This window comes from Astatotilapia calliptera, chromosome 4 (assembly GCF_900246225.1).
Source record: "Astatotilapia calliptera chromosome 4, fAstCal1.2, whole genome shotgun sequence".
NCBI lineage: Eukaryota > Metazoa > Chordata > Actinopteri > Cichliformes > Cichlidae > Astatotilapia > Astatotilapia calliptera.
In genome coordinates, this window is record NC_039305.1 from 12667253 (window position 1) to 12689383 (window position 22131).

At 37.3% G+C, this 22131-nt stretch overlaps 1 protein-coding gene across 5 annotated transcripts; it reads left to right on the forward strand.

Moving 5' to 3' along the window:
* The first annotated feature begins 1244 nt into the window (after positions 1–1244).
* Positions 1245–21998, forward strand: LOC113020658 (immunoglobulin lambda-1 light chain-like). Of its 5 annotated transcripts, none has more exons than XM_026164820.1 (4): positions 1245–1317; positions 1412–1737; positions 20715–20748; positions 21486–21998. In XM_026164820.1, the coding sequence occupies exons 1-4, from the start codon at positions 1278–1280 to the stop codon at positions 21806–21808; spliced, it is 723 nt and encodes a 240-aa protein (XP_026020605.1). In that variant the 5' UTR covers positions 1245–1277; the 3' UTR covers positions 21809–21998. The 5 variants fall into 5 exon arrangements, with proteins under 5 accessions (XP_026020605.1, XP_026020606.1, XP_026020608.1 ...); XM_026164821.1 differs by lacking the exons at positions 1245–1317; positions 1412–1737 and adding exons at positions 3000–3138; positions 3225–3550; XM_026164823.1 differs by lacking the exons at positions 1245–1317; positions 1412–1737 and adding exons at positions 12397–12956; positions 13051–13370.
* Positions 21999–22131: the final 133 nt, after the last annotated feature.

Genomic DNA, 22131 nt, shown 5'->3' on the forward strand with positions numbered 1-22131 from the left:
TTGTAAACATCTATTGTGTAGCAGGAAGTCACGTATACAGAGACACATACACACACAAACACATTCACTAACATGCTCGCACATGCATGCACACACAGTGCCTTAGCTTTTGTGACACGCTATATGGGTTTTTCAATTGGGTGTTGTGTGTTCACTGAATACATGAATTTCTCTTTGTTTATTTATTGCCATTATTTTTTTTTTGCTACTATCAAGATGTCAGAATGTCCCAGTGAATAGTCAAGGACCAGAATGTGCATTTAGAATATGCCTTTTTACTGCTTGTGCTGTTTGCTCAATGCAAAGTTTACATGTTTGAAATCAGAATCAAGTAAAATGTTTAAGTCATGTGTTTATTTGCAGATATTCAAAGGAACTGATATTTTGCATTCACTCAAAAGCATTGGATATACAACATTTGTTTTCATTTTTAGTAAACAAAAATACATTTTCAAAGTAGCTACTAACATAAATTTAGAATGACAAACCTGAAAATGTTACATTTTACTAAGGTGAAGATACAAGAACATAATCAACGTGTAACCACATTTGTGAAATGTCCGCTCCAACTTTGTTAAATAAATACAAATAAATATGTAAAGAAATAAATACAATGCAGCGAAAATGCATGCTGTTCTATATTTGTAGACTGGCAAGTAACATTACACAATTCTGTATGCACAAAACCTCCTCACAAATTATATAAAACATCACCAACTCTGCAACATTGTGTATGTGTCCTTTCTATAAAATTGATTACCTTGATAAAAGCATTGAATTAAAAAGATTCTTTTTTACTTTTTAGTGAACAGAATAATTTTACAGTTAGTGTGAAAGTCGTCACTAATGTAACCTTTAGTGAGGTAAATATAGAAGAACCTCAACATCATCCAAAAATGTCAAAATGTCACATTAACAATTTCTAACAGTCTTCTCTAGACAGTGATACGTTTAAATGTAGAAAATTTTAAACCAAGGTTTAATTTTTGAACAAAGCACAAGATTAAGTATCAAATGTAGTGTAATCCTGTCTCATTTTGGATGTGGAGAGAGTAACTATTCCAAAATTCAAAACAACAAATAAAAACAAAAATGAACAATGGAAAAAAAGAAGAAGATGACAAAACATTACCAACACCATTGAGAACACTAACAACATTAGTAATACAGGCAAAACAAAACAAAAAAAACCCTCCAATGCTCCTCCTCCTGTTAGTTGTATTAAATAGCTCCTCTACCATCGCCTCTCCACTGAGTTCTTAGCCCGCACTGACAACATGCTGGTAACTCTCTGTGCTCTCATCACTGCTCTAACATGTAAAGAGTCTAAAATATACTGAAGAATAGACCCCATGCTATATTCAAATGTCAGTGTGTTTCTCATGACTCCATATCTTCTTGTTGTTTGCAGGTGTGAGCGGTGTGACGGTGCTGACACAGAAACCTCCTGTTTTATCAGTGAGGAAAGGAGAGACAGCCACCATGGACTGTAACCTGGGGACTGTTACTGGCAATGTTGCTGCCTGGCATAAACAGATTCCAGGAGGAAGTCCTCAGTATGTGCTGAGGATGTATCATGGCTGGAGTTCTCCAGACTATGGCTCTGGGTTCTCCTCTCCAAAATTCACATCCACTCATCAGTCAACAACAGATTATCGTTTGATCATCAAGAGTGTGGAGGAGGGAGACTCTGCAGTCTATTACTGTCAAACATGGGACAGCTCTGCTGATAGCGGGGTATCACAGTGATTTACACTGTGACAAAAACCTCCTCACTATTACTTCTGCTTTTTGTGCACAAACTGCACCAAAGGCACACAATTAGTTCTTAAACATTGCTCTGTTAAATTTATTCATTGTATTTCTTTCATTTGCACTTTCACTTTAAATAAACAAAGCACCAAAATAAACACAAAATATTCACTCATAAAATCTCACACCATCAGCTTTTAATATTATTGTGGTGTAAAATATGTTTGATCAAAAACATTGTCAACAAATTAATTTTAAATCAGATTTCAAGCTGTAGCCTCTAGTTGCAGAGAGAAGAAGCATGTTAGTGAGGTAGAAAGAGAATATCTTTACATTCTCTTTCTACCTTCACCTTGAGTGAATTTCTCTGTGTTTGTGTATGTCTATTGTTTTTTCTTCTTTTTTTTTTTCTTTTCTTTTTTTTTAGATAATCAATGTATCTAATTTGTTGTTATGAAAGAGGAATATACTGCTTCACTGAGTGAATGGGTTAAATGCAGAGAGGAATTTCCCCATGGGGATCAATAGTATAAAGTATACATTATTATTATTATTATTATTATAAACCATATAATGTCATGTTATGGCTGTGACAGGCAGGATTACGACCCAAATGCAGGAGAAAAAAACTGAAATAAACACTGAGTTACTTTTTTGTGACTCATTTTAACGTTTATCACTGAGCGTATAAATAAGCAAGGAATTGCAATAATATGCACATTCATCTACAACAACACAAATGATCATACACACAATGCTAACAAACACAAAAATGTGTATGCTGCTGTATGTGATTTGTTTTAATAATATAAATTTGATGTATACTAGTCTATAGTGGTAAACTCTGATAACTGTTACATTCCAGCTGCAGTACATGTGGCAATAATCAGACTAAAAGGATAGTGTTTGTTACACAATGAGGTTGTGTAAAATAGATACATGTAAATGAAGAACTGTCAACTGTCAAGACAACGTTTTATATTGAAGTTTTAAATGCAGCTAAATTAAAGTTTAGTTGGTAATCAATCATAAACACCTGTGGGTAGAAAGAAAATGTAACGTGTGAGCATAAAGACATCAGTGATAAACATTTGTTTCTTTTACAACAACTTTTTTCAAGAGTAGTTTCTTATGACAAACATGAGTGTAAATGATGAATATGAATCAGAAACATGTGAAATGTGAAACTCCTCATAAATCATTTGATCTATGAATGAAAGTAATTTTGTTGAATCTCCTCCTCCTTTGGTTTCCTCTGTGTCTTTATAAGCTCCAGTATCTCTTCTCACAATCCCACTCACATCTCAGCTGAACAGTAAAGATCATTTACACCTCACACTGACAACATGCTGTGGACCCTCTGCACTCTCATCACTGCTCTAACATGTAAGATCTTCTTCTTATTCCTATTTTTTTTATTCCATATTTAGAGCTCAACTTTTACCTTCACTTTTTTCTGTGTTTCCTGGCAGATGTTGATGCAGTGATCGTGTTGACCCAGACACCTTCTGTTCACACAGTTTCTCCAGGTCAAGAAGTTGTTCTCAACTGCAACATAGAGAGATATGATGCAAATTATGTTAGTTGGTATAAACAAGTTCCTGGAGAGGCTCCTCAGTATGTTCTAAGATTTTATCATTCTGACAGCTCACTTGAATTTGGAACAGGATTCTCCTCAGACAGATTCAACTCTAAATCCTCATCAAACATTGATTACCAGTTCATTATCAAGCGAGCAGAGACAGGAGACTCTGCAGTGTATTACTGTCAGACATATGATGACTCTGCTTCTGCACCCGTATCACAGTGATTCAGGCTGTGACAAAAACCTCCTCATTAGTACTTCTGCTTTTTGAGACTCTGTAACTTACAGATTATAGATCCATCAAGAAAATTCTAAAGAAAACGCATCACCTTCAGATACTGTGTTTTTAAATACTGGATTTCTAGTTTTTGTTCTTTAATTAAAAATATAAAAAGGAGGTGCAGCTTTAAAAGAAGATCCTGGGTCACGTGATGCGTCGAGCTGAGCAGACGTGAGTTTATGAGCTCTGCACTGGACAGCTGTAAAATATTGGTATTTTAGCTCATTTTTGCCAACAAGTTGCCTCGAATATCTATATAATGTCTCTAGACGAGTTTTTCGCACACCCTGGATCAAGCAAAAAGAGAGAAATGAGCAAACGTGGAGTCAAAGCAAAAGCTAGCAGTGACCTGGTAGCTAGCAATTGCCCCGAAAAGGAGACCATGTGCGACGCTGAGGATGCACTAAGTACACTGCGGGATGACGTGATTGTGGACAAGGTGACTTCTAACATATCTAAGTATATGGATATCAAGATATCCGAAGTCATAAAGCCAATAAACGAGCTCACTGAGAAATTCGACAATCTGATAGAAAGAATGGAAACAGTGGAGCAGCGGGTCTCGGACTTGGAAGATGTCACGGCTACAAATGAGCCACGTATTGCCGCTCTCGAGACCCAGCTTAAGAAGGCCATGGAGCGTCTGGAAAGCTTTGAGAATCAGAGCCGGCGGCAGAACGTGAGGATTGTCGGGTTAAAGGAAGGCGCGGAGGGTAGAGCACCAGTGGACTTTTTTAAAAAATGGATACCAGAAGTCCTGGGCCTTCAACAGGGTGCCATTACAGTCGACAGAGCCCATCGCACTGGACCACCTATGAGGCTTACCGGCACGGAGGGACCGCGTGCAGTACTGGTCCGGCTTCATTACTACACCGATACACAGAGGATTCTCCAGGCTGCCAGGGCTAAAGGTACCGTAAACACAGAGGCAGGAAAAGTATCCTTCTATCAGGATTTCTCCGCCGAGGTGGCTCGAAAGAGAAAGGAGTCGGCGAATGCGCGTAAAGCTCTCCGAGAGGCGGGGATCAAATATTCCTTCCTTTATCCAGCCATCATTAAAATATTTAACCCCGATGGCACCAGCATCTCCCTCGCGACCACCCAGGACGTCAAGGACTATGTGAGCAAATTGCCAAGACCTAAATAAACTGTTGGTGCACGACAGCGTCATTGTAACGTAAGTTACAAACTCGAGGCTTACAGCATTAAAGTATTGATAATGAGCTAAGGTATAGAGACTTTGATTTTTGACATAGACTCCAGTGCAGGGATGTTACGCGTTTGTGGCCTCCCACAGCTGTACTTTAGAGTAGGGTACATCTAGATGTGTAATTTATTTTTTGTTATTTTGTGTTATTTGTGTTGGGGAGGGTTGAGGTTTCCAGGCTTTGTGTTCAGGTTTTTCTGGGAACCAGTGTTCTTGTTTTATGCTCAATTATTTTGGTTAATAGGCTCAGACTGGTCAAATGTAGATTTGGTTAAATATGTAAACAGCACAATATATACATTACTTTTCCTATATGTCAGTTAAGATAAGTACTTGGAATGTTAAAGGGTCCAACAATGTGGTGAAAAAAAAGTCCATTTTAAATTCTCTGAAGAAAGATTTGACTCACATTGCGTTTTTGCAAGAAACCCATTTGACAGATGATGAACACAGAAAATACTGTAGAGAATGGGTTGGTCAAATTTTTTTCTCATCCTACTCCACAAATAAAAGGGGGGTTATTACCCTTATACACAAAAATCTTCCCTTCAACGTTATAGCCACTCACAAGGACAATGAAGGAAGATATATATTGGTTAAAGGGATGTTGCATGGGGAAACTGTTCTCCTAGGTAATATATATGCGCCGAATGCACAGGATGGCGAATTTTATACGGTATTATTTAGTCAATTAGTGGACATGGACTGTGCTAATATAATATTAGCGGGTGACTTTAACTGTGCTTTATGCCCTAAAATGGATAAATTTCCCCCACAATCTATCTTGACCAAAAACTCCAAAGCCCTTTGGCAAATTATAAATGAGCTTGACCTTATAGATGTTTGGCGACACTATAATCCACTATCTAAGGAGTACACTTTCCATTCTAACCCTCACTTGTCAGCATCTCGTATAGATTATATTTTTATGTCCAAGTGTATCAGTCAGTTAGTTCAGCAGGTAAATATTGGTCATATAGGTCTCTCTGACCACGCTCCTGTTGTCTTAACCATTCAACCCATGAGACATATTGAGCGCTCTAGGTCTTGGAAGATGAGCACACTGTCTCTTTTGGATGAGAAATTTATACATTTCATAACAGAGCAAACAACAGTATTCCTAGAAATAAATGATAAAGAGGAGCTAGACACGAGAACTTTATGGGATAGCTATAAGGCTTACATGAGAGGGATGATTATTTCATACACAAGTCATAAAAGGAAGCAACGATTAACAAGGCAGTTAGAGATCGAGAATAATATCAAAAAGCTGGAGAAACAATACTATGTAACAAAATCAGCTGAAACATTAAGTGAGCTTAATATTGCCAGGACATCTTTGCGTAATTTGATAATGCGAAAGGCTGAAAGAGATGTCCTTCTTGCCAGACAACGGCTTTTTGAATCAGCTAGTAAGCCTAACCGCTTTCTGGCTCGTCTTGCAAGGAATACTCCATCAAGTTCCTTTATCACAGCTATTGTGGATGTGAATGGTGAAAGACAAGTAGGAAACCGTCAGATTAATGAGTGCTTCAGAGAATTCTATACAAACCTATATCGATCTGAGATGGACATAACAAGGCTTAACTCAGGCTTCTTCCTAAACGACTTAGTATTCCCTCAGCTTTCTGAAGATCAGGTAAGCCTGCTGGAGTCACCCATAACAATGATAGAGGTGGATAAAGCTATATCTGCACTCCAGTCAGGGAAATGTCCTGGGGCAGATGGTTTCCCAGTAGAATTTTTTAAGGTAATGAAAATGAAGTTAAATAGTTTATTATTAAGGGTTTTTAATAAAGCATTTGAAGAATCGAAACTCCCAGAATCTATGTACCAGGCTAATATAACATTGATAGCTAAAAAAGATAAAAATCCAGAGTCATGCTCATCTTACAGGCCTATTAGCCTTCTTGGTGCTGATAATAAGATACTTTCAAAGATACTGGCTCTTAGGCTAGAAAAAGTAATGTGCTCTATCGTGCATGCTGATCAGACAGGTTTTATTAAGGGGAGGAATTCTTATAATAATACTCGACGCCTATTTAATATTATTCATTTTTTAAATTTTCATCAGATCCCTGGGGTTGTTGTTTCTATGGATGCCGAAAAGGCATTCGATAGAATTGAATGGGAATATATGTTTGAAATAATGAGAAGATTTGGGTTTGGAAAAAACTTTCTGGGGTGGATCAAAATCATATACAAATCGCCAATAGCATCTGTGTTAACTAATGGCTTGTTATCTTCCCCATTTTCACTGAGCAGAGGTACAGCACAAGGTAGCCCATTGTCACCACTATTATTTGCTTTGGCCATCGAGCCCTTGGCCATGGCCATTAGACAAAATCCAAGTGTTCTTGGAGTTAAAATTGGGGATAGACAACATAAAATTCTGCTTTATGCAGACGATATTCTTCTGACACTGACTGACCCGGTTAACTCTTTACCCGTTCTTATTAGGTGCATCAAGGACTTTGGTCTTATATCTGGATACAAAGTAAATTTTGATAAATCTGTTATAATGACTTTGTGTAGTGGAGGGGATAATGAACCTTTATATGTTAAACCCTTTCATTGGGCACCATCAGGTTTTGTATATTTGGGAGTTAAAGTTACACCAAATGTTGGACACTTATATAGAGAAAATATTAATGGAATGGTTCAAGATCTTCGGGAGATGCTGACAAGATGGAGATCACTTCCGATATCATTTTTGGGAAGAATAAATCTCATTAAAATGGTAATCCTACCGAAAATATTATATCCCACAGGCATGTTGTTTGCAATTTTGAAATCAGAAGATATTAAAGTAATTAACAAGGCTATGGTGGATTTCATTTGGGCAGGAAGAAAACCCAAAATTAAATTGGAGACACTACAGTTACCGAAAGATCTGGGTGGGTGGGGAGTGCCAAACATAGAAAATTATGTCCTCTCAATACAAGCGAGGATTCTTTCTTCCTGGATACATGAACATTCTGATGTGCCATGGCTAAATATTGAGGAAGTATTATGTAAACCATCCTCACCTGTTAACTTCTTAGGGAAACGTCTAAATGACTTACCTCACGTAATAAAGCATAACCCACTGATATATAATGCTATGTGGACGTGGGGAAAACTGAGAAAAATTTTTAACAGTAGTCTTCCGTTTAATATCTTGTCAACGTTTATAAATAATCCAGACCTTCTGCCGCAAAACATAGGGTCAAGCTTTGTGGGATGGCATAAAGTAGGTGTAAAGAGGTTTTATGACCTCTTTAAACATGGTGAGTTTAAATCATTTGAATCCTTGAAGTCCCAGTATTCTATGTCAAAGACTGAGTTTTATAAGTATTTGCAATTGAGAAATTATGTGTTAAAAAATGCTAAAACATTACGAATCTCAACTGCCTCTTTTCGGTTGGAGAAATTTTTTTTGGATAATAGGGAGCATAAACATTTTGTATCAAAGTTTTATTCCGAGATTTATGCCCTAATCGAGGATAAACTGGCATGGTTGAGAAAATCTTGGGGGACGCTGCTTAAATGTGAAATAGATATACAGGCATGGGACAAAATCTTGCTCCTTCCATCCAAAATCTCTGTTTGTAACCGATTTAAAGAATTGCAGTACAAAATTTTGCACAATGTGTATATTTCTCCATATATTTATAGTAAGTATAATATGGGAATATCTCCAAACTGTCTCAAGTGTAAGGTCAGAGTGGGCACTAGATTCCACTGCTTGTGGGAATGTGCTATTATTCAGTCATTTTGGAAAGAGGTCTGCGCCAATATTAGTACAGCCATTGGTCATCAGGTGACAGAAAACCCATTAATGTGTATATTGGGATATATTCCTGTCTCACTGGTACAACATGAGCATGTAATTCAGTCACTGTTAATGTTGGCCAGGAAAAGCATTATGTTGAGATGGGTGGGGGCTGAGCCTCCCTCCATTTCTCTATGGAAGTCGCTCATCATTGAAGTTATGACTCTGATCAGGCTGGGACATTATATTGATGGGAGCTCCCGAATTTTTGTTTACAAATGGAAGAGACCACTGGAAGCACTGGGAGTAACCTATAAACTGGATCCTAGAGGACAACAGTTATGGACATAATGTCGTAATATTCTAGTGCTGTGTAGTGTTATTATTTTGGATGTGAACCAGTCTTATATTTGTTGGGGGAAAAAAGTTAAATAAAAGTTTAAAAAAAAAAAATATATATAAAAAGGAAAACAGTGAAACAAATTCACAAATTATCAGATAAACCAAATTACATGTTCTCTCAATCAATTTGGTGCAGTTCTCACAGCAGAAAAGCCCACTGTGCATGCTTGTCTCAGAACAGTTAGGACACTTTTAATAACACAGACTCATCTGTGCAAAAGACACTTCAACAATGAAACTGTTTCACATTTGTCAAAACATCAACAGTCAGTCAATTATTTAAACTCTGTGATGAATGAATGTAAAACTTTGACTACACTACAGAGTCATCAAAATGTTTAGTTTTTGTTTTTCTTCAAAATATTACTGACCTTTGATAGAGTTCTGCAGAGAGTAAGCTTAATATAGAACAAAAATGAAATGTGAAGAATGTCTTTGAAACTTTACATAACTGATGAAATGGAGAAGAGCAAAATAATACTCGTCAAACTCTATGCATGAGAAAACAGACAAAGAAAACGCATAACAGTATAGTCCAGGTGGAAGTTTTCCACTTAAATAAAGCCTGCAGACGAGCGGTGAGCGGTAGCTAACATTCTTTAATCCAAACACACAAAGACAACAGACAACCAAGCTTGATGGAGCCCCACAAAACATACTTTATTATTGATGACTGATAAATAAAAAGAAAAAAAAGAATACAATACAGTTCTAGAATTGTGTTGAATGGGATTATTTTACAACAAACTATTGCCAATAAATGTAATTGTCATGGCAGGTTATGCCGGTTATGCCAGTGTGTTTGTTGAATGGACGCAAGTGAAGACACAAAGGGATATGGAACTCAGAGGTAAACAAAAGGCAAGCATTTTTTGTGGCTGATAACATGAACTCAAACGAAGGCAAACAGGGCCGAGAGCTAAATGAAAACCTAAACTGGAAGAATTGAAATAACTGAGACAGAGATGAGACAGAGGAACTATGAATGGACTAAGACAACTATGATATGGTAACTATGAATACCTGCAGGGAGGTAACACAGATGATCCGACAAAGACTGAAAGGACACACACAGACTAAATATAAAGAAGGGAGATTAGGGGAAGTGGAAACACGTGAGGAAACAGCTGACACAATAGACCAGGGGTAAATTGTTCTTATATAGCGCTTTTGTACTCTTTCTGAGCACTCAAAGCACTTTATACAACTAATTCATTCACCCAATCACACCCATTCACACGAACACTTTCTTCTGAGCTCTTAAGTGCTAAGTATCTACCATTCATACACATTCACACTGCGATGGACGCATCGGAGAGCAACATGGGGTTAGTATCTTGCCCAAGGATATTTGGCGTGCAGACTGGAGCAGCCTGGGATCGAACCACCAACCTTCTGGTTAGTGGCTGACCTGCTCTGCCACCTGAGGTACAGGTACACACCCAGGGGTGTCGAACTCCAGGACTCAAGGCCCGGTGGGTTAATTAAATGATTAGTTCATTACCAGCCCTGGAGAACTTCAAAACATGTTGAAGTTCTAGCCCCGTTCTAGCCAACTTACACTGGCTTCCTATTAAATATCGATTTGATTTTAAGATCTTGTTGTTATAAAATTCGAAATAATAGGGCGCCAAATTACTTAGCTGATCTCCTCTGTCAGTATAGCCCTTAGAGAGCACAAAGATCATCGGGTCAACTGCTCTTAGTGCAACCTAGATCTCAGCTGAAGACTAGAGGAGATCGTGCCTTTGCTGTTGCCGCACCCAAATTATGGAATAATCTTCCTCTTGACGTTTGCGTATCTGATTCTATTCAATCTTTTAAATCATGTCTAAAAACTTACTTGTTTAACCTAGCATCCGAGGCTAATTAGAGTGATTTTCATCCGGCTCTGCATTTACATTATGTAATTATTTTATATCTGTAGTTTATATTTTTTTATATTGTGATTTTATCTGTGTTATGGTATTACTGGGAAGCACTTTGGTGTACTTTGGTCTTTAAATGTACTATGCACATAATTTTGTTATAATTTGATATGATACATGTTAGAAATCACAGTAAAGCAAAATGTTTAAGTCATGTGTTTATTTGCAGATATTCAGAGAAACTGCTATTTTTCATATATCATAAAAGCATTGGCTATACAACATTTGTTTTACTTTTTTAGTGAGCAAGAATACACTTTCAAAGTAGCCACTAACATAAATTCAGAATGACTAACCTGAAATTGTTGCATTTTAGTAAGGTGTAGATATGAGAACATAATCAATGTGTAACCACATTTAACTGTTTTACTCTAAAGAAATGCTCTGAAAATGCCTGTTTTTCCATATTTGTAGACTGGAGAGTATCATTACACAATTCTGCTTGAAAACTCAAAGGGAAAGGTGACACTCGTTTAAAACATCGGTTGTAAATTTGCAAATAAATCTTCACACTCAGTTAATGAAGCATCACATCTACTCCTCCCTCTCTTCCTGTCCAGGATACATCTGCAGGTCTCGGTATTTTTTATAACTTCATGCAAATGAAGTCATGTCAGCTCTCTGTAACATTAGATGAGACTTTCCCTGACTATAAAACGTGATTTATATTATTATATTTTCAGGCTGCATTTCACTATAATTTGGTAAATTAAAGGCAGTTTACCTCTTTGGTTTGGTCTTTGAACTTCTCATAATAAAATAAACTAAATGGAGTCCAGCTCTGTAACTAATCTTTACTGCAGCTCTACTCCTTTACAGTTCACTTGGTCTTCAGGAAGTCCCTGTATACTCTCTCCTCATGAGTATTGTTGTGCACCAGTAGGAACCCGGAATCCACTGGACCAGAGACACACACTCCTCCGCCGCACTGGAGGATTTGGAGTCCAGGTTTTTCTTCATGCTACCAGCTAAGACACTGACCATAACCAAATACAAAACTAGTTAAGAAACACTCAGAAAAAGTAAAAGGGGAAAATGCCAGTGACTCCCACGTGTAAAATCATTTGTTTTGATTGTTCTTTCACCATTGCCCGTGTTGTGCACCTGTTGTTGATTGCATTAAGACTAAAGCAGCTGAAATTGATTAACAATCTAACAAACCTCTGCTTCTTGACTGATCAGACCAGAAATTTAACATACTTGATGCGATACTCTTAAAAAGTGTTTCTTTAATTTTTTTGGAACACCATATATTTCCTGTGCTTCCCTTTCACTGGATGTTCTTAATGGTTTTTCATAGTTTGGAAATTTTAAGCTGAAAACTTAATGTTTCTGTAAATAATGCTAATATCATTACTGTCATTTTCTAGACTTTCATACTTTTATGGCATTTATAGCTGTTAAACACTGTGTATTTTCTGGCTGCAGCCTCTGTGCTCCTGTGCTGATTAACAACCCCCTCTGCTACTTAACTGCAGCTGGGGCTGATCAGCTAATGAGGCTCTCCCTCTACCAGGAGGTGACTCGGACTGGAGGAGAGAGCTGTGCTGGGAGAAAAAGCTGCAAAAGCAGTCTGATCAAGTTAGTGTGAAAGTAGTCAGTTTAGTGAGGTAAATATACAAGAACCTCAGACGGTTATGAATTCAAATTTAGCAAGAGTTACATCAAGGCATAGTTTTTGAATAAAGCACAAATATAACCAACTATAATCCTGCCTCACTTTAGATGTGGAGATAGTAACCATTAAAAAATTCAAAATAACAATCAAACAAACAAAAAAGAAATGAAAAAAGGGGAAAAAGAAGAAGAAAACATTACCAACATCAGTGTTTATGAAAATAATGTTAATAATACAGGTTAGAGAAAGGGGGACGAATCCAACGCTCCTCCTCCTGTCAGACTCTCTGAGTTTCAGTGATATATTTAATGGTTCACACCTCCTCTCCTCTACAGAAGGAGTCTAATCTCTTTCCAAAATACAAATCCATTCTCAACACACACTGACAACATGCTGGTGACTCTCTGTGCTCTCGTCACTGCTCTAACATGTAAAGGGTCTAAAATATACTGAAGACTAGACCTCATGTTACAGTTAAATGTCAGTGTGTTTCTCTTGACTCTATGTCTTCTTGTTGTTTGCAGGTGTGAGTGGTGTGACGGTGATGACACAGAAACCTCCTGTTTTATCAGTGAGGAAAGGACAGACAGCCACGATGGACTGTAACCTGGGGACTGTTACTGGCAGTGCTGCTCGGTGGTATAAACAGATTCCAGGAGGAGTTCCTCAGTATGTGCTGAGGTTTTATCATGGCTCTAGTTCTCCAACCTATGGCTCTGGGTTCTCCTCACCAAAATTTACATCCACTCATCAGTCAACATCAGATTATCGTTTGATCATCAACAATGTGGAGGAGGGAGACTCTGCAGTCTATTACTGTAAGACGTGGGACAGCAATGCTGCTGTATCACAGTGATTTACACTGTGACAAAAACCTCCCCACTGATACTTCTGCCTTTTGATGCTCTTTTTTTCACATGCTGACAAAAGACCCATTCAACAAACTCAGTGTAAACCCACCACCTTCAAATAGTGTGTTTATTGTTATTTTTCATTTATTTTAATGTTCATCATTGAAAACTCAACAACTTCAGACAGTCTATTAATAAACACTGAATTTCTCTTTTTGATACATTTTAACTATCATCACTGAAAGTATATAATATCGAGGAATATGATGACCACCAAAAACACAAATTGCCATATATATGAACACAATTATGTGCATGTTTTTAAATAACAGCAATTTCACAAACAGTTGTCTAAAACTCTGATAACTGTCACATTCTAGCTGCAGTAAATCACATTAATCAACCCAAACGGATACTGATAAAGTTGCATAATAGTTTTAAAAATGTTTCATATGAAATAAAAATGCAGCTACATTGCATTTTATCTGTTGCTTCTCTTGTCACTACAATCGTTTTCACATCTCAGCTGAATAGTAAAGGATGTTTACACCTCACACTGACAACATGCTGGGGACTGTCTGCTCTCTCATCTCTTCTCTAAAGTGTAAGACGTTCTTCTCATCTGTTTCATAGCCCATCGTTTTGGAGAAAGACATTTCACACATGTTCTTTATGTGTTTGCTGGCAGATGCTAATGCAGTGTTAGTGTTTATTCAGATACCTGCTGTCCACTCTAGGTAAAGAAGGTGTTGAATTATGTTAAATGGTCTAAACATTAGTTTCTTTTTTTATTATTCACATGGCACATGTAATTACAACAGCAATTGACCAAAGTGCTGTATAAAAATACAAAATAATTAGTACCAAACACCAAATGCCAAACAAATATCAAAAAACTCTCTTACTGTATTAAAAGCCAATGAATACAAAAGTGTTTTAATATGAGATTTAAAAAGATTGACAGTAGGAGCCTGTCTGATGTGTAAGGGTAGATCAGTGGTAGGCAACCCCAGGCCTCGAGTGCCAGTGTCCTGCAGGTTGTAGATGTGTCCATGATCCAATACGGCTGATTCAAATTGCTAAATTACATCCTCAACATGTGTTGAACTTCTCCAGAGGCTGGTAATGAACTAATCATTTGATTCAAGTGTGTTGACCCAGGGTGATATGTAAAATCTGCAGGACACCGACCCTCGAGGCCTGGAGTTGCCTACCACTGATGTAGATTATATCACAGTTTAGGTGTTACAACCCCAAACGCTTGATCACCTCTGTGAACCAGCCTCGACCTTGGTATGGTTAAAAGCAAAAGATTATTTGATCGACAAGATCTAGAGGGCACACAAGGCTGTAAGAGGTCAGACAAATACCCCGGAGCCTGTCAATTCAGGGCTTTGTAAGTCAACAATAAAATTTTAAAATCAATTCTGAAGTGAACAGCGAGCCAGTGAAGATAGGCAAGCACCGGAGAAATGTGTTCACGTCTATTGGTTCGGGTCAGAAGACGAGCTGCAGCATTTGTCAAAGTCAATGAGAAATGTCAATGTTGTTTTCCAATGAAGTTTTAATAAAGGTATTATTCCCTTTGTGCTTCTGGAGGCCTTGGCATAATTTTCCCATTTTTCTGATTTTATGCTTCAATTAGAATATATAGATTATGGCGCCAATTAAGAAACAAATGAAGAAAAAAGAAAAAAATATGATGATGTAACAGGGTGAAAGGAGGAGACACAGCTCCTCCTTTTGTTAGTTGTATTAAATGGCTCCTCCAGCACCTTTTCTTCAAATCAGTTCTTCGTTCACGTCAACATCATGCTGGTGACTCTCTGTGCTCTCATCACTGCTCTAACATGTAAACACTTTGAATTATATTGCACACATATATACTAATGTCTGTGTGTTTCTCTTGACTCCATGTCTTCTTGTTGTTTGCAGGTGTGAGTGGTGTGACAGTGGTTACACAGAAAACTGTGCTATCAGTGAGCAAAGGAGAGACAGCCACCATGGACTGTAACCTGGGGACTGTTACTAATGAACCTGCATATTGGTATAAACAGATTCCAGGAGGAAGTCCTCAGTATGTAGTGAGGTTTCGTCATGACTGGAGTTCTCAATACTATGGCTCTGGATTCTCTTCTCCAAAATTCACATGTACTCATCAGTCAACAGCAGATTATCGTTTGATGATCAAAAATGTGGAGGAGGGAGACTCTGCAGTCTATTACTGTAAGACATGGGACAGCTCTGTTAAGGAGTACGCATCACAGTGATTTACACTGTGACAAAAACTTCCTCACTATTACTTCTGCTTTTTGGGTACAAACTCAGTGCACCATATAAACAATTAGTTCTTAAACATTTCTCTTTTAAATGTATTTATTGTATTTCTTTATTTATTTCCACTTTCACTTTAAATAAACAAAGGACCAGAATATTCACATATTATTCACACATAAAACCTCACATCATCAGCTTTTAATGTTATTGTACTGTAAAACATGTTTGATGAAAAAACATTCTCAACATATTAACTGGTTAATCTGATTTCAAGCCACAGTACGAAGAAAAATGAGTCCACACAAATCCTCTTTATATTACAGTTCAATAATTTCACTAATTCATGCTTCACTAAAATGCAGTCAAAAAAAAAAAACCAAGACTCAGATCAGATCAGCTAGTTGCAGAGATTTATTATTTTGAATCAGCTTTAGTTCATCAGAAGCATGTTAATGAGGTCGAAAGAGAATGTAAACATATACAGATAAGGTAATTTCCCTGTGTTTATTTCTATTGCTTTTTTTGTTTGTTGACGGAGGAAAACACAGGGCTTAAATACACAGGGAGTAACGAGGGATCAGACACATCTGGGAGCAATCACACAGGGACATGGAGGAAGCAAAACTGGAAATATTTACAAAGGATGCGAGACTATCAAAGTAAAAGACACAGATTTGACATGAAGATCCAACTGACAGCGAAGACAGAGCGAACATGGGTCACAGAGACAAGAGTAACTAACACTCACAGAGAGACATGACTGACTGGGGAGACACAGGAGATGAACGAACACAGAGACAAGGGTGACTCGACATGAAGCGGTGAACACAGGAACAGCACAGAGAAAACACAGCAGCAGAGACTAAACACAGGCTGAGATAAACACTAAGGGAGGGAGAACTAAGGTCACTGAAAACTTAAAAGGAAACCAAAATCATGAACAACAGTAATCAAAGATTATAAATCTAAAACTTGAAAGACAAATATGAGTCGCAGACCCAGTACTGTGACATATACAGTGGGGCAAAAAATTATTTAGTCAGCCACCGATTGTGCAAGTTCCCCCACCTAAAATTATGACAGAGGTCAGTAATTTGCACCAGAGGTACACTTCAACTGTGAGAGACAGAATGTGAAAAAAAAATCCATGAATTCACATGGTAGGATTTGTAAAGAATTTATTCGTAAATCAGGGTGGAAAATAAGTATTTGGTCACCTCAAACAAGGAAAATCTCTGGCTCTCACAGACCTGTAACGTCTTCTGTAAGAAGCTTTTCTGTCCCCCACTCGTTACCTGTATGAATGGCACCTTAAATAGTTATAAACATAGATTCAGCATCATTAAATGTAAGAAAAGAAGAAAATGTGTGACGTGTGACGATAAGGACATTTGCATTTGAACTAAAATTGTTCAAGGAACTGCCTGTAATGGTTCAAGTCTCTGATGGAGCTGATGGAGAGTTTTTAAATGAGGACAATTCACTTTACTTTGTAACAGGATTCTCCTCAGACTGACTAAATTCTACATCATCCTTAGACATGGATTTAGAGTTAAAAGGAGGAGGGTAAGCATTGTACTGCACTGAAACATAGACTCTATTGAGTAGAACATAACACAATCATGAATACTGAGACAAAAAACAAACAAAACACAACTGAGTGACTGAGTTAACATTTCCAACCATTAATTGTAGAACAAAACAAATGAATACAAAAATGAATTTGAGTGTCTAAAACCAAAATGTTTTAGTAAACGCAAATTACTAAAACATTTAGTAATTTGTTGTGTTTAACTCTCAAGATGTAGATGAGCGACACTGGTATTTGTTTTTGTGAATCAGGGGAACTATATCAAAATGCCTGTATCACAGTGATTTCATTTGTGAGAAATACCACAAAACTCATGTGGCTCAAGTTTGCATTGAAAAAGGAGCCCACACAGTTCTAGTACTAAAATTATTCTTTTTTTGAACTCTTTATTCAGTTGTTTAATATTCATAAATGGCGTAACATTTTATCAAATGTTCTTCTAATCCTAAACACTCCAGTTTCATGTGAATTTCCAGAGAAGTTCATACATTTCAAGGTTGTTGATTATGTAATTATAACAGGTAACTGTAAGGGTTAGCGGGATTCTGATCTTTTTTTTTTTTTGTTGTCCAAACATAAAAACTGGTAATGGTAAAAGCATCAGTAACAAACCTGAAGGACATAGCAACCATCCATCCATACATACATCTTCTTCCACTTATCCAGGGCCGGGTCTCAGGGGCAGCAGCCTAAGCAGAGAATCCCAGACCTCCTCCAGCTTCTCTGGGGAAACATCAAGGTGTTCTGAGGCCAGCCGAGAGATATGCATATCCGGGGTCTGCCCCGGAGAATCTTCCCAGTCAGACATGCCTGGAACACCTCACCCAGGAGACATAGCAAACAATTTTTCATAATAAAATGCAGCAGCACAATTTTAATGGAGAGGAGGGAGACATCACAATCACCAATATTTATTAATACAAAAACAGAATTACCCTCCACTGAACATAAATTACCCAAACATCGCAAACTACGCAGATTTAGCTCCTCCTCCTGTCAGTCTCTCTGAGTTTCTGTCACATATTTAATGGCTCACACCTCCTCTCCTCCTACAGAAGCAGTGCCCTCTTTCTAGGTCACAGGTCTCAACACACAGTGACAACATGCTGGTGACTCTCTGTGCTCTCATCACTGCTCTAACATGTATGGAACCTCATTTATACTTCAGATTAGTAGTTATTTGTTGGATTCATATGTGCTTGTGTTTCTCTTGACCTTATGTCTTCATGTTGTTTGCAGGTGTGAGTGGTGTGACGGTGCTGACACAGAAACCTCCTGTTTTATCAGTGAGGAAAGGAGAGACAGCCACCATGGACTGTAACCTGGGGACTGTTACTAACACTGTCTATTGGTATAAACAGATTCCAGGAGGAGTTCCTCAGTTTGTGCTGTATTTTTATCATAGCTGGAGTTCTCCAACCTATGGTTCTGGGTTCTCCTCTCCAAAATTCACATCCACTCATCAGTCAACAAAAGATTATCGTTTGATCATCAAAAATGTTGAGGAGAGAGACTCTGCAGTTTATTACTGTAAGACATGGGACAGCTCTAACTCTGCTGTATCACAGTGATTTACACTGTGACAAAAACCTCCCCACTGATACTTCTGCTTTTTGATGCTCTATTTTTCACATGCAGACAAAAGACCCATTCAACAAACTCAGTGTAAACCCACCACCTTCAAATAGTGTGTTTATTGTTATTTTTGATTTATTTTAATGTTCATCATTGAAAACTCATCCACTTCAGACAGTCTGCTAATAAATACTGAATTACTTGTTTTGATATATTTTTACATTCATCACTGAAAGTATAAAATATCGAGGAGTATAATGACCACCAACAACACAAATTGCCATATATATGTACACAATTATGTGCATTTTAAATTATGTGCATCTAACACAATTAAACCTATTATGTGTGTGTTTTTAAATAACAGCAATTTGACAAACGGTTTCCTAAAACTCTGATAACTGTCACATTCTAGCTGCAGTAAATCACATTAATCAACCCAAATGGATACTGATAAAGTTGCATAATAGGTTTAAAAATGTTTCATATGAAGTGAAAATGCAGCTACATTGAATTTTATCTGTTGCTTCTCTTCTCACTACAATCGTTTTCACATCTCAGCTGAATATTAAAGGATGTCTACACCTCACACTGACAACATGCTGGGGTCTGTCTGCTCTCTCATCACTTCTCTAAAGTGTAAGACGTTCTTCTCATCTGTTTCATAGCCCATCGTTTTGGAGAAAGACATTTCACTCATGTTCTTTCTGTGTTTGTTGGCACATGTTAATGCAGCAGAAGTGTTTATCCAGATACCTGCTGTCCACAAGGTTTCTCCAGGTCAAGAAGTTGTTCTCAGCTGCAATATGGTTCAATTATGTTGGATGGTCTAAACAGGTTCCTGGAGGGGTTCCTCAGTTTTCATTCTGGCAGCTCACTTGGCGTTGGAACAGGTTTTCTGTCCCCAGAGGTGGGAAGTAACCAAGTACAAATACTTACTTACTGTACTTAAGTACAAAGTTTTCAACAAGCTGTTCTCAACTGCAACATTGAGAGAGATGATAGGAATTCTATTAGCTGTATAAACAAGTTCCTAGAGAAGATCATCTGTATGTTCTAAGATTTCTCCATTCTGACAGTTCAAAAGCTTTGAAACAAGATTCTCCTCAGAAAGATTCAACTCTACGTCCTCATCAAACATTAATTATCATTTAACTATCAAGTTCGCAGAAATAGAAGACACTGTACTTATCACAATGTGTTACAAACCTCTTGGCAGTACATATGCTTTCTTAGACTTATTCACAGTATAGTCCAATCAAGAAAATGCAGAGTAACATACAATCTCCAGATAATGTCTTATTAAACATTGGATTGCTCATTTTTTAAAATCCTTTTTTTTTTTTACCTTTAACCTGCTCAAATACAGCATCAAAAAAGCTGAAAGCTTTTATGTCGGCTGGTACAAACAGGTTCCTGGTTCTTCGCCTCATTTCTGAGATTTCATCATTCTCACAGGTCAACTGCATTTTCAGCAGGATTCTCCTCAGACACATTAATATCTAAATCCTGACCAAACACTGATTTGCAGTCTTTTATCAATCATGCAGAGACAGGAGACTCTGCAGTGAGTTCCTGTCAGACATGGGAAGACTCTCCCAAAAATGCTCCGTCATAGTGAACCAGACTAAACAAAATCTCATTGAGAGACAGTGAATCTCTGTTTAATTCAGATCAGTAATGAGTACTTAATTAAGTCTTACACAAAACAAGTGACAAGAAGGAAAAAACACGACTACACACAGAGAAATGCAGTTATAAAATACAAACAGATGAAGTGAATGAGATGTTGACAGTGAAAGTTGGTCTCTACAGGATGTTTCAGTTCCTCTCCCCTCATCAGTGACAGTCAGGAGGTTTTTGTACAGCCATGTATACAAACTGAATCACTGTGGTATTCGGACAAGGCACCAAGCTGATTGTGACAAGTAAGTACTTTTTAACTGATCATAAAACAAGAGAGATTTTGCAAAACTCTGCTGATGACTACTTAGTTCAATATTTTTCTTGTTCTGCATAATTTTTATGATTTTATACAACATGAAATAGTTTGAGGTTGTTGTATGTGCAGGAGACATGAATTCTTTATATTAAAAAAATTGAAAAGGGGTCAAACCAAATTTGTATATTTTTATATAAATGTTGTTCACTAAACATTATGTGAAATAGGATATCATCTGTTCTTATTATTCTCATAGTGTTTTTATTTAATATTGGGGTTGGCATTTCAAAAACATATATAAGATTGTTTTCTTTTTCTTCAGTAGTAGTTAACAGTGTTACTAAAGTTAAAAATTACTTTTAAGTGATTAGAAACGGGCTGTACAGTTTGTTTTTTTTAATGAAAGAAAATTGCTCACAGTAACTGACATGTTATGCAGAAACCTCCAGAATTAAATTCACGACATCTTACATGGAAAGTTAAAGAGTAACTACTCATATTTTATTTTAGGAAAACTTAAAAAGAAAATCAATTGCTATGTTGGGTTGTTATGTCTGTATATTTTTCCAAATCACATTCGTATTGCTTTCTTCTAATTTCATAACAAATATTATGTTTATTCCATATTGACTCTTATTGATGTCTTGATTTCTTCTGTTTTCATTATTTCATTTCATTTCCTTTGATTTTTCAATTTCCTGAACATCTTTCATGTATTTTCAGGCTCCAGCCTCTCTCCTCCTGCCCTGACAGTCTTCCCTCCGTCCAGTGCTGAGCTCCAGTCCGACACAGCTTCTCTGGTCTGTCTGTCCAGTCAGTCTGTGTCTTTTGCAGATGTGAGCTGGTTGGCTGCTGGGAGTCCAGTGAGCAGTGGGATCTCTACCAGCACTGCTGTTCAGAGATCAGACCAGACTTACCAAATCAGCAGCTCTCTGACCATCCAGACATCAGACTGGAACATGGATAAGATTTATACATGTAAAGTGTCTTTGGGCTCACAGACTTCAGAGAAAACCATCAAGAAGTCAGAATGTCCCACTGAATAGTCGAGGACCAGAGTGTGCATTTAAAATCTGCTTCTTTACTGCTTGTGCTGTTTGCTCATTACAGTCTTTACATGTTAGAAATCAGAATAAAGCAAAAGGTTTAAGTCATGTATTCATTTGCTGGTTTTTGACAAGTATTTTCAGGAATTTGTGTTTTGCATTAAATTAATAAAAGCATTGAATTAAAAAATGTGTTTTCTTGTGAGTAAATGGGAAAATGTATCACTGTATTATAAATAACATAAGTTTAAGGTTATTAAAATGAACTGTTAAATTTTGGAGAGGGGCACAGAGAGGAAAAAAACACTCATAAGCACACCACT

Bases quoted from the DNA above. Each gene is read 5' to 3' on its own strand.
- LOC113020658 (XM_026164820.1), top strand. From the start codon at position 1,278: ATGCTGGTAACTCTCTGTGCTCTCATCACTGCTCTAACAT. The intron at 1,738-20,714 runs GTATCACAGTGA...TGAATCACTGTG, and splicing joins ACAGCTCTGCTGATAGCGGG to GTATTCGGACAAGGCACCAA. The intron at 20,749-21,485 runs GTAAGTACTTTT...ATGTATTTTCAG, and splicing joins CACCAAGCTGATTGTGACAA to GCTCCAGCCTCTCTCCTCCT.